The sequence below is a fragment of the Hirundo rustica genome, chromosome 3 (genome assembly GCF_015227805.2).
Source record: "Hirundo rustica isolate bHirRus1 chromosome 3, bHirRus1.pri.v3, whole genome shotgun sequence".
Classification (NCBI taxonomy): domain Eukaryota; kingdom Metazoa; phylum Chordata; class Aves; order Passeriformes; family Hirundinidae; genus Hirundo; species Hirundo rustica.
Genome location: NC_053452.1, coordinates 28,262,079 through 28,275,202, shown reverse-complemented (window position 1 = coordinate 28,275,202; position 13,124 = coordinate 28,262,079). Strand labels below are relative to the sequence as shown.

Below are 13,124 nucleotides of genomic sequence, written 5' to 3'. Positions count from 1 at the left end.
CCCCTTCCCTTGAAGGGGTAATCACATGCTCTAACGCGGGAACACCTTGTGAAGAATACTTTTACGACTGCCACTGTCAAATCTACACCAAAAAAAAAAAAAAAAAAAAAAAGCACACGACTGTATGTACTGTTTGCATTTAACAAACTGACATTTTCTGTGTCTTCCATACTTGAGGAGAAGGAAATTGAAGCCTCAAGGAAAAAAGTATACATATGTGAAAACCACATTATTTCTGGCCTTTCACATTTATTTGCTCTCTCTCTCTGCTGTTTTGTAAGAATGACTACTGGAAACAAATTCTTGAAGCAGGAACCAAGAAGCGAAGACCCATGGGGTATGTACATGGTGAGAAGGGCTCCTTGGGCTTCTCACAAGCCTCTCTTCTCAAGAGCTGGATGTTACAGTAAAAATGTTTTCTTAATCTAAAATATTATACCCCCGTCATAAGTGGTCTTGGGGGATCAAAATTCAGCTTGGCGGTGGGAGTAAATTGTCAGTCCTTGGAGCCATCCATTGCTGAGTATATAACAATGCAGAAACTACACAATCTCCCATCTTGGTAAAAGCTGGCCTTGGCATCGCTGCTACTCCTGCTCCACATCTGCCTCCTCCACATGAAGTCAATGCTGCTGAGATGATGAAGACTCCTACTTATGATTATTTCTCCTACTGTCTGCTGCTCTGGGGAGCTGCTTGTTCGGGCTCTGTGACACAGAAGCAGCCAAGGAGAGGGGCACGCGTTACTGCTGGCACAAGAAGGGATTTATTATCACTATGGCATTTTGTTCCACTTTCTGATTCCCCTGGTTAGACTACACCTTGTCTGTCCAAGGTCTTTCTGATGTAATCCCACCACTATTTATTCTGGTAGCAGTAGAGACTTCGGTGCACGCTTCCAAAATGCAGGGCTTCTTACTGCTTGTATTTTCTCTGTTTTAGTTTTCTAGGCCTATTTCGTTAACCTCCTAGTGGACAATATTATTTCTGTTTTCTTCCACTGGAGTACAAGCTGCCAGCTAAATAGACATTTTTAAAATTTTCAAAGGATTCTGTGATAACTCAGTTATGTCAGCTTTTGGATTAGCTAAATTTTCATTTTCCACTGCCTTTTGCAGTGTTAAGCAAAAGAACATATGGTTTTTCATAATAGTGCCTTCTCAAATGTGATGATTTGCTCTTTTAAAATAAACTTATTTTCTATCTATGAAGTCAAACCAAGGTCCCAAATCATTCAGGAGCCTGAATGCATTGAGCCATATAATGCATATGAACAGTCTCACAATCAAAATCAGCCTTTGAGTAGTGATCTGCATGCAGAAATGTTTGCTGGAGCAGCGTCTAATTGATAAGCTTTTATATAAAAAGGAGGTAGATAAAAGAGGGGGTGGGAATATGGGCAAAGAGAATAAATGTAAATCTTGAGCTGAAAGTAGCAAGGTTCTGGCCAAAAAACCAAAAATAGTATGCAAATGTTTTTACTGAAGGGCACAATTCAAATTTTCTTTTAAGGCTGTTCAGCATTTCTGTCATCACTACTAAAAACCTCTGCTAAATAGAGTTCCTTACTTGTTTTCATCTAACATTTTGCATTACTCCCCAACTTCACAGCCCAGAAAGTGGATTGTAACCTGGGCTGCACCCAAAGCACCACAGGCAGCAGGACAAGGGAGGGGATTTTGTCCCTTTACTCCTCTCTGGTGAGACCCCATGCGCAGTGCTGCATCCAGCTCTTTCATCCCCAGCACAGGCAGGACATTGACCTGTTGGAGAGAGCCCACAGGAGGGCCACCGAGATGGTTAGAGGCACAGAGCACCTCTCTTGTGAGGAAAGGCTGAGAGAATTGGGATTGCACAGCCTGGAAAAGAGAAGGCTTCAGAATGACGTCACTGTGGCTTTCCAGTACCTGAAGGGAGACTACAAGAGAGATGGAGGGAGAGTATTTACAAGAGTATGTAGTAACAGGACAAGGGGGAATGGCCCTAAACTGCCAGTATTTTTAGGTACTAGGAAGAAATTCTTCACCATGAAGGCAGTGAGTCACTAGAATGGGTTGCCCAGCGAACCTGAGGATGCCTCATCCCTGGAAGAGTTTAAGGCCAGGTTGGATGGGGCTCTGATCGACTTAGTATAGTGAGAGGTGTCCCTGCCAGTAGCAGGGAGTTGAAACTAGATGATTTTCAAGCTCCCCTGCAACCCAAATGTTTCTACAGTTCCATTATTCTGTGACTCATTATTGAGTGAAGGATCTCAAGAGCACAACAAAATCTTTGTTAAAAGCCTATTACCTCAGAACCATGTTTTCTGTGCACTTCTCTGCATTACTATGAAACTTAGATGCACTCAATAGCATGCAAAAAGGCAAAGCCTCATCCTTAATGTGGCATAGTTTCAACACCACTGCAACTGGGTTATAGAAATACTTTTCATTGTTTGAAGACAAATGTGACTGAAGGGCATAGTAAAATTCAATCCCAAGTTTTGTCTTTTCGCAGCAGAATTACATTTATGAAGCACCTTTAAATTTTTAATGCACTGTGAAACAGAAAGCATTCTCTTTCCTCTGTTAGAGATTTATTTGCAGAGTATGATTTTGTTTGGAGCTAGTATACATGATTCTGCAGAAGCAGCTCTGTGTCTCAACAGTTTAGGAAAACTAATGCATTTGTTCTGTATCAGTACAGTTCAGTTTCACATGTGCTGCAGCTCTACTGGATTTTTATTGTATATGTTTCTCTGAGACAAAATCTTCTTATCAAACGCTGAGAGATAACACACATTTCTTCCTGTTATAAAATAAAGACACGAACATCAATCATCTAAAATCAGTGACATTCACCCAGAAATAAATACAAATATGTTCTGTAACATTTCACTGCTATTATCTGTCGAGAGGCACTGTTGCCCTTTCCACTGAGGGTACCGGAACATGGCTGCCCTCAGAGGAATGTAAACTTGGCGTTAACCCTGGCAGATTCCCACTCCCTGCTCACTCTCATTTAACATTAACTCACTCCTATACTGTTATCAGAAGGTAAAGGTCATAGCTTTATTTACACAATACAGCGCCATACAAACGGTCATTAAACAAGAAAATCTTGCACCAAATAAACATGAAGCAAAAAAACAATGCTGACCTCTCTACCAAGAACTCCCCCTGGAAGTACCTTGTCATTTCCCAAATAAGGTCGATGGTGCTGGTCTATCCTTCTAAATATTAACTGCCCAGCACTGCCCCCACCACATACCCAACTCCCACGCAACAGCCATCTAAGGACTTTTTAATGCTCCAAACCCAGGAGAAATTTAGAAAGCATTCTACTGTTGGCAAGACCATGTGGCTCATATCCTATTCCCACAGCCTTTACTCATCCTTCCACAGCTGGAAACCTTGTCAAAGGCTCTCCTATACGACAGAGCCTTTAGCACAATACATAAGCTGGGCAGATGGCAGGGTGGACTCCCTCGGTCCGAATGCCAGAAGCCTGGGAACCAACTCTCCTTCCTGCTTCTCATCTCCCTCAGCTCCGCTCCACTCCACCCCAGCCCACTGCCTTTTCCTGCGGGGAAGACATCCTGCTTATTTATGAATTTCATGACTGCTGCTCTGCCTAGATCCAGCAAGAAAAAGTGCAAAGAGGGCAGGAGGCCACCGACGAAAATCCCGTCGGAGTTCATGTTCAGTTTTAGAAACTAGAGCAGGCAGAGCAGGCAGAGTGTGGATGTAGTCCAGGGCTCAAACCCGGCCAGGAGCACTGGTCAGGTGGCGTGGCTTGGGCAGCAGTCCCTGGAGACACTGGGACTCCAGACACACCTGCCCAATTCACTCCTTCCTTCCTATTTTTACTGAAGGTGATGGAAATAGGTTGTTGGTCACTCGGGCCAGAAGCAAACTATAACTTCTCTGTAGCAGACTGCTGCAACAAGCAGCTAATGTGGAGAGGACCTTGTGTTCAGTATGTTCCTATGCTTTGATGTGAATATGCCAGGTAGGGTACAAGGTCTTGTCTGCTTTCATGGACCATAGCTAAAGCAGCAGTATAACTTTTAATTATTCAGAGTTGCAATAAGATGATCTTTACATACTTAAATCAAAATGCTCCATGTCTGGTTTTGCTTAAAAAAAAAAAAAAAAAAAAAAAAAATAGGGAGGAGGGGAATTTTATTTGGCTGCTGCCACTCAGAAATAACACAGTAAGGTAACTTGGGAGAATGATGACTTTTAACATGTTAACCACTGACCATGCAACATTTCCATCAGTGTAAATATAACTGCCTATTACTCTGCACTGAATCACACAACCACCAATGAAGTCACACTTTCTAAATAAATATTCTTATTTCACACAAAAACACACTAATGAAAATGCTTTTAATTTTAGGTAGTACTTCTTTCTGAAACTCTGGTGGGTGCTGCCCTGATAAACAGGAATGCTGGGAAAATTGATCATCCAGGGAAAACTTCAGTTAGTGTTCAAACAAGTTCTTAGGGTAGTTGTGTACGGAAAAAGCCCGGAGGTGCTCAAGGATTGGCATCAGCACATTTACATCCACATTTGCCTCAATTCAGTGTTAATAAATCCTTCATCATGACCAACACATTAATTACAGAGTGCAGAGAGCCTTAGAAAGCTCCAGCAAGTTACAGGCTGGGTTATTACTTCATATTGCTGAGGAACATAATAACCCACAGTTATGAATAAGGACTCCATCATGACCAGGTGCTGCATGATTTGAAAGCAATGTCTCACAGATCTTACACTTGAAAGCAAAAAATTTTCTCCCACATTAGTCAAGCCAAAGCAGGTGACACTAATTTCCCAGTTAAGATATTTTTCTTCCTTTGAGGTGAACTGAAATTTTATACATTCAGTTTTTTTGCTTTTGTATTTCAGAGAGAGCACTTGAATGACTCTGGAGGATGACAGAGATCAAGCAACACGCAACTACTGAAACAATGCTTACAGCTCACACAGTTGTTTCCTAAATCATGTATGAACTGGGGACACCGTCATTTATGTTCGTGAAGTGGTACCCCGTTCTAGTGCTGTCCTTCCTGCCCGGGGAGACAACAGTTCTTTGTAGGTATTTCAGGTCACAGCAGGTCACTTGTGTCACCTCGCTTGAACTCCTACACTGAGAGCAGAGACAGCCACCCAAGTACTCCTAACAACCTCAACCCAACAACTGCGAGTGAAACAAGAACACGCCACGTTTACATATACCTGCAGAAAGAGCACAGGAATGTTGAAATTCAGTACAAGAGGGGAGTACAGAAGTGACAGTTACTAAACACACACAGTTCATTGCATTTTCCCTACATGAGAGTATATACTAATATATTTTATATAGACATAATATTAATACATTACGATAACTGACTTTAAATACACCAGACTCTGGGGGCAGGACATAGTCCACAACCTTTCATCACCAAGTTCAAACTCCAGTCCAGCTCACAAGAAAAATCAAAATGAGATTTCTAATCCTTAATTCCTGAAGCTTGGATACATTTTTTTCCAGTGGCGCAATTTCAATTGCATAACACAAACAAGGACAAGTGCCAGAAAATGGGATTGAAACTTCTTTAGTGTCTGATTAACTCTACTTGTATTATCAGGCCCCAGCCTGACATGTGCTTGAATAGCTGAATGCCAGATGAGAGGGAAGGTGGCAGGGATAATGTAAATATTTTTATTAAACTGTTGAAGTGTTTTTGACACAACAGTAACATCACACCTTTAAAAATGCTGCACTAAAAAGTTATCCTAAAGTTTATCTAACATACAAGGTGCATTCATCAATGGGAATATCTCTATATATAAAAGTTGTGACGTTCATCTTTATTTCCATCTTAAAGTCAATAAACATAAGGAAGATATATGTAATTCCAATGAGCACATCGGTAGTAGGACAAGTCTGGGAACAACTCTTGGGCCAGTTGCAAAGATGTGAACTCAGAGAATAATTTCTATTGCCAAACAGGGAGCTGGCTCTCTCTTTGAACTTAGGGGAAATGAGGATAAACCAGTTATTATAAAAGATGATCATTTAGTATCATCATAGCACTCTCTAAAAACCTAACCAACAAGCCAAAGCAAGAGGTAAGGCTAGTTATTTACTTCCAAAAATATAACTTTGTTTAGCTCCAAACAAACACTTCCACATACAAGACTGAAAAAAGATCAGAAGGTATAGCAGCTATTTTGAAACCTACATTTCCATCAAACATCTTAGTTTATTTTTATATTCCCCACTTTCCTTGAAGAAGTGCCCACACAAGCAGCATTTCCCACTTTGGAGAATAACCATTAATTTCACACCACAATGTTTTTTCTAGAAATATAATTACACAGAAGAAAAGTATTCTTTATTAAAATATCTGAAGGCATGTTAGGTAGTTATGAGCGGTAGTTATTCAGGAGCAAAGGTTCTTTCATTTTCCTTTTTTCTTTCCCTTTTCTTTCCTGGTTTGACAGCTAATAAGAGCTTTTGAGATGTAAAGGAGTGACTTGATCCCAATGCATTTTTAACATTGTAGTAAATAATGCAGAGAGGTATGGAATAATTAGGCTGAAACTTTTCTGCACAAGACAACTCCTCTTACGCATGCTTGATATCAACAAATGCATTCTCCCAAGGCCTGGCACACTGTGAATGAATTGTGACATTTCCTTATGATTAATTATTTTTAAATAATTTCCAAATTCTTTCTTCTACTTGTATTTTACAGCATAACTGGGATGTGCATTTTACAAACATTTGAATTCCTAAGATCTCACAGTTTAGAAAATGAATTATTCTTACAAATATAGCTGTGTCAAGATCCAAAAACCTACGTCAAAACAAAATACAATTGAATCTATTCCTAATTTCTTCCTGTTGCTTTCAATAGTTTATGCTTTCATCCTACAACTCATGTTCCCTTGTGTCCTCTGATCATACACTCCGCATAACACGCCATTTACAAGTTCAGTGTCATACTCTAGCATGCATGTCAGACATGTCAGCATAGTGTCTGAATCAAAAGTTGTGAGTACACTGTGAAGCTTAAATTGTCTCAGAATGACAGTTCTCCTGTGATGGAAGCATTCTGCTGATTAAATCAAAGAAAGAACACAATTCAATGCATCCAGCTAGGAGCCAACACCCAGCAGAAGCTGTGTACAGGACAAGGGGAAAGAGGTAGGAAAGAAGGAGTAGAGAGAGAGAAGAACGTGGGCAAAGGGATGGAAGCAGTGAAAGACATGGGGTGAATGAATGCACATTCACATAAAGCAGGGAGATGTAATTTTATACCAATTCTTTCTTGCTGGTTCACAGAAATCATTAAAATGATTGATAATTACAAGGTGTCTACCTCCAGTTTCCAGGAGAAGCAAATTAGCCCAAGTATTTTATGGACACAAATCCTCAAAATACTTCACTTTTCAAAGCACCAAGCTTGTCTGTTTCCCTTATGACAGATAGTTACAAATTCTGAAGTTGCCACATTCTATTATGTGAATGTACAAATACCCAGCTTTGGAAATTAATGCGGACGATGAATAGGAAATATGATATGGGCAGGAAAGGTAAGAATTGTGTTGGATCTTCAGCACTTGAAAACAACACCATGTGAAGTGTCAGGGCCAAAAGTACAACCCAGTATGCAAACATCATACCAGCGTTAATAAAAGGTGGAGATTAAGAGCTGCAGCTAGCAGAGTTCTATAAAGAAAACCAGACTTTTAATGAAAAGACTTTCAAAGAGATTTACTTTCCTCAGAAGCTGTGATGTTCTGCTGTTTGCTATGTCTCTGGAAAGGAGACGCCTTTGAGAAACTTGCCTTTGAATCCCTTTCTATGTGGGAAAGCCAACTGCTTCTAATGGAACTTACCACTCAATCCTGGTTACTAAACATTTAATAGTTCCTTCTCAATTTCTAGTACTATCAAGACCTGCCTTTATATGTAGCCAGGAATGTGACAAACTCCATTTCCTTATCTTGATGTTTCTGCTCATGAAATCCAAGATTGCTTGTCCCTGAGATGACTACCTCAAATCAAAACTGATAACCTGAAAGGGGGTAGGAATATCAAGGGCAAAACCAGAGCTCAGTTAGATGTGAAGAACTCTGAGTTTGTACAAGACAGGGCAGATTTATATTACAAAACCTATTAAGCATGTTGCTTGTGAAAGCCCAAATTTATCTCAAGTAATAACAGACGGCTAAAAACAAATAAAAACAGAGAGGAAGTGTGAAATGACAAGATAAAGGATTTAATAAACACATTAACATCAGGGTGAAATTTTTCAAAGCGAATCCTTACTTTTAATAATAAAGCCTATCCCTAAATGCATTCTTCATCCCAGCACAACAATATGCACTTTTTGTGCGTGTGTGCATGGGTGTTGAAGATTAGAGACTGGGGCCGGTGGGGGAGGTTCAAATAGATGCAGGGCACTTGAAAGCAAATCAGAATTGTCTCCAACGAGCCACTTCCTGCTGGTGACTAAGCCTTCACCCAAACAGTCAAGAGGAAGGGGCATAAGCAAAGCGTTGCAAACGGCCATCCCGATCGTATCGGAGTGGAGACAACTAAGACAAACAAACTCAGGAAGTGGCAGAGGGTTAGAAACCGAGAGGAAATCTATGGCACAGGGAGGAAAGTGAAGAGATTGCGCTGATCTGCTGAAAGGTCACCTCTGGGTCGCACTGTGCCAAGCTTATTCAAACCCACTTTATTTGGACTAGAACACAAAACTGGCACACACAGCTGGCGACTGCTGCAGAGGCTATTCAAATGTTAACATTCTCAATGATAAACAGCCAAAAAAAAGTTCTGGGTAAGCAAATTGGAACAAACAACTAATCTAAAACTGGTTGCTAAGAGATGGAGGATTTCAGCCAAAACCATCCCAAAGCCCCAAGAAAACCTTTTTTGATCAAAAAAAGTACCTGTAGATGACGCCATGTTGGTGAAGAAACATGAGTGCCGATGTGACCTCTGCAGCATAAAAGCGGGATCGAGGTTCATCAAATTTGCGTGAGCGTTGGATTTGAAACATTAGGTCTCCTCCATTTACATACTCCATGACGAAAAAGAGGCGGTCCTGAAATTAATTAAACAGTGCTATTTAGCTAATTCCTTTTAGTGACATAAAGGACAGCTTGAAGCTACACTTGAAATGACTAGAGCGTTTACATCATGAAATAAAAGAAACTAATGCAATGATTCCAAAAAAAGGAGAAAGCTGATAACCAAAACCCACCAAACCTGAAGAAAATGAGATGAGTCTTAAAGTGAGAAATGAGAAAAAGGCAATCAAAATACTGTATTAAACAACACACACACATAAACCTCCACACGTCAACAAATACCTATGGAATTATAATCAAGTTCATATAATAACAGAGATACTTAAGTGATGCTATTTCTTTTATAATTTAGCCATAAAAACATAGTTTTACAAAAATTAGCCATAATAAGCCATGAAAAGATAAGTCAATTTTGTCAACTACTGACAGGCTGCAGGGAAAATTTCAGTCTTCTTTCTTCACTTCTCTCTTATCAGTTACTTTGTCTGCAAAGCATCTTCCCCAAATAATGTAAATTTTTTTAGAATCGTTAAGCTATAGAAACAAGTGTTGCCAATCTCAAACACTTACATTTTTTTTAGTTGCCTCAAACCCTCGTAATGAAATAGGATTACAGTATTAAAATACATATTAGGTTCTTTCTATTTTCTTATAATGCTTATCACTTCCCCATTCAAGCTTTCAAGCCTATTTCCATAAGCTAGACTAGAAATGAATGCTCCCTGAGAATAGCAATGAGATTCTCAGGCAGTCACACGACTAACCCAAAAGTTAAGCACGAGCTGAAATAGTCAGAACTGAAAATATCAGTAAACTAAACATGTGCTTGGTATCTTGAACCATTTATTAACTAAACTGGCAATGCAGGTAAAGGCATAAGGAAAGAAATTACACACATCTACTTGATATAATTTAGATCAATTTTTTAAAGTGTTCCTTACAAATTTTCATATTTTTCCCCACTCTGTACTAATACCACTAAATCTTCAACTCCTTGCCTGTTCACCCTTGATGAATGCCTACTCCATATTCTTCATTTCCTTACTGTTAATTATCTACAGCTACATGCACATGAGTTTAGTTAGAGGTGGATGTAATCCTGATGTGATATGACAGACATTTCTTTCCCTGGTCACATGATCCACAGGTGTGTGAGCATGGGACTTCACCCCTCTGCAGCCCTGATGTCACACTGCAGTTTGGCTCTAGTTCCTAGTGTCTGGTGTGCTGCATTGAAGAAAACGAGACAAGATGTGACATTGCTTTGGACAAAGAAAAACAACAGAAGATCAAAGTTAATTAACAACCCCCAAATGAATCCAAGCCTGCAGATTACATAGTTTATATATATGAATCCAGAAATTCATAAATGTTTGTCGTTTGTCTTTAATCATCTACTCTATGACTCAGAGCACAGCACTTAAAAATACCCTTAAACTTAAGCGTGTGCATTAATGCTGCTCATTAAGTGCCTAAATGTTAAACTTATCAGGGATGCTTCCTGGAGGAGGCTAGAAATGTTTGTCTGACTTTTCGCTGATTATAGAAAGGGGATGGAGAAAAAAAATTTGTGCCTTTCCTCATGTATCTTGGGAACACAGAAACTGCCGGACTGCATGAAATTTGGAAAGCCAGGTGAACTGGTATTCTTGTTCAAACATTGCTAATTCCCTTGGTACATTTTCCAACACTCTTCTTACCATTCCCTAGGAAGGAAAACCTCCTGAAGAATAGCATCAAAGCTTCTGGCTGCATCATACACTAAAAGAGCACCGATTCAGAGCCATGCCTTTGCTCTTTCTGTAATGCTCAGTACTGCTAGTATGAAATGTTCAAAACCATAGTGCAGACCTTCTGACATTAGAGTAGGGTTCAACTATCATCCTTTTTGCCTCTTTAAGCAAAAATACAGGCCCTTGTGCCGTCTGTCTGATTTATCTTTGGAACCAGCAAGAATTACAGCCTTGCTTTTAAAAGAAAATCTGGTAGTTCTCAGATAGTCAGGATTTCAGAAGCTAGAGCTGAAGGATAACACCAATAGTCATGTTTGTGATGAGGTCAGTCAAAAGCATAGCTGTACGGCTACTGGAACATAATGTAAGAGGATACAACATCCCTACGAAGAAAATGTAGGCAGTGTCCTTTGTTAGGCTTCTCAATGCTGCACCACAGACTGAGCATATCTGAAGAGCATTTGCAAGTGTCCCTTTGCAGGTCTTTCCCTAAGGTTATATCACATGGATACACAGTTTGGTGTTTCAAGCACAAAACCCATTGGCTGCAGGCTGAGGAGAGCACGACTAACACTTGGCTAAAGCAACTTCTCCGAACACTTGTGGAAACTGAACTTTCTTACACCGTTATTTTAGCCTTTCTAAACTTGAGTGGGATCAACAAGGAAAATGAAGCTGCAATTCCCATCCTCCTGAGCAGCCATACTCATTCCCAACGCTGCTATCATTTTTCTGCACCTATGACAAGCAGAAAGGAACAATGCTGATGCGAAGTGATGGTGCTGCGCCTTACAGCTGTGACTCCCAAATGGTGACTCTCAACTTGTCATAGAGCTGGGAGCTGCTGCTCCCAACAGTGGAAACTGCAGAAAAAGACTGACTCACAAAATTGGGGACCACAAAAGGTGAGGGCCATTTCCTAACATGTCAGGAATTTCTCATATTAAATACTCAGTGTTTGTTCCAAATGCTTTTTGTGACATTCACTAAATGCCTAATTGCAGATTATTAGTGTCAGAAATTGCGTTTAGTTAAAGCTTCAAGTTCTTTTATTGTAGTCCAGTCTTTTTTAGGTCACTAACAGTTTATTGAAATTTAATTGAAATTAAAAATTGAAATTTAAATAATTTCAATAAATAATTGAAAATTTAACCTGGACTCTCTAGCAGAGTATCTTGTCACCAGACAGTCTGAACAAAAGGTTAATAGAATTCTCTGAGCTGGACACTGATACCTGTCAATCATCTCTCTCTTTTATATCTTCCTTTTTGTGCACATCCCATTCTTAATTTGAAAGGGTATTTCTGACAGATTCTGCAGCTTACTTGACAATCTCATCAAAAGTATAGCTACTAAAAGCAGAATGAACAGCTCAGTAATTGAATTTGTTCTGCTATTGAATTTTTCTGCTACACGTCTACATTTCAAGTCATTTTTTCAGCTTTCCTCAGTAAACATTTCAGTTTTCTACTGAGAATTCACAGAGAAAAAAACACTTTGAAAGTTCTGTTCTCTGTTTACAGTGAGTCTGAGAAAGCCCACTAGTATGGAATAAACAGTAGGATGCACAACATACACAAGCACAGCAGACCAGAATTTCAACATTAGAAGGTATCATCTTTTTTTGATTATATATATTTAGTCCCTATGGAAACTACTTTCTTAAAAGCACTCTCTGGTCTTTCTTTTTGGTCAGGACAATGATGAGATCAGCTCACATTTACTGAGAAAAGTAAGACTCACATTTACTTGAAAAGAAGATGCAAGAGAAGAGAGAATATTTTATGGATAGGAGCTGAGATTGAATTTTTTTTTTTTTTTTTTTTTAAATTTCCATAACTCAGCAACAACAGACACTGTTTTGATTTTCGCACTCAAACTTTTCTTTCATATCTTTCATCAAAGGTTAATGTTCAAAATACAGGTTCCCAGCCTTCTGACTCCTTTCTCTCTGTCATAACGTAAGCACAGAGTGACCCAATGACACCTCTGCCTTCAATGCAGAGAGGATGAAATCCTTCCAAATAGTAATGAACTGTACTATTTATGATTGTATCTGTCTTGCTACATGTACCACCAGGACTTACTCAAATGTTGAAGTATGAGAATATAAAGTGAACACCCTTAAGAATTTTACATTGAGGGACAACGTGGTGTTTATTCAGTTAAAAATGAGATACAAGGTATGACTTTATTATCAGTTGTGTTCCAAGAGAAAACTGAATGGGTTTGGTTTGGGCTACATTATTTTTGAACTTTGTTTTCATAACATTTGGGAAGTATGTTTTGATGAATAAAATAAACGTA

The 13,124-nt window shown here is 39.3% G+C and overlaps 1 protein-coding gene across 4 annotated transcripts in view; it reads right to left on the bottom strand.

The window, feature by feature from the left end:
• The window catches only part of PRKCE (protein kinase C epsilon), a 285,135-nt gene that overhangs the window by 45,726 nt on the left and 226,285 nt on the right, over nucleotides 1–13,124 (bottom strand). For all 4 annotated transcript variants that reach the window (XM_040058416.1, XM_040058417.1, XM_040058418.2 and 1 more), the window contains exon 11: nucleotides 8,944–9,098. In XM_040058416.1, coding sequence (XP_039914350.1) covers nucleotides 8,944–9,098 — 155 coding nt within the window. The remainder of the gene's footprint in view (nucleotides 1–8,943; nucleotides 9,099–13,124) is intronic.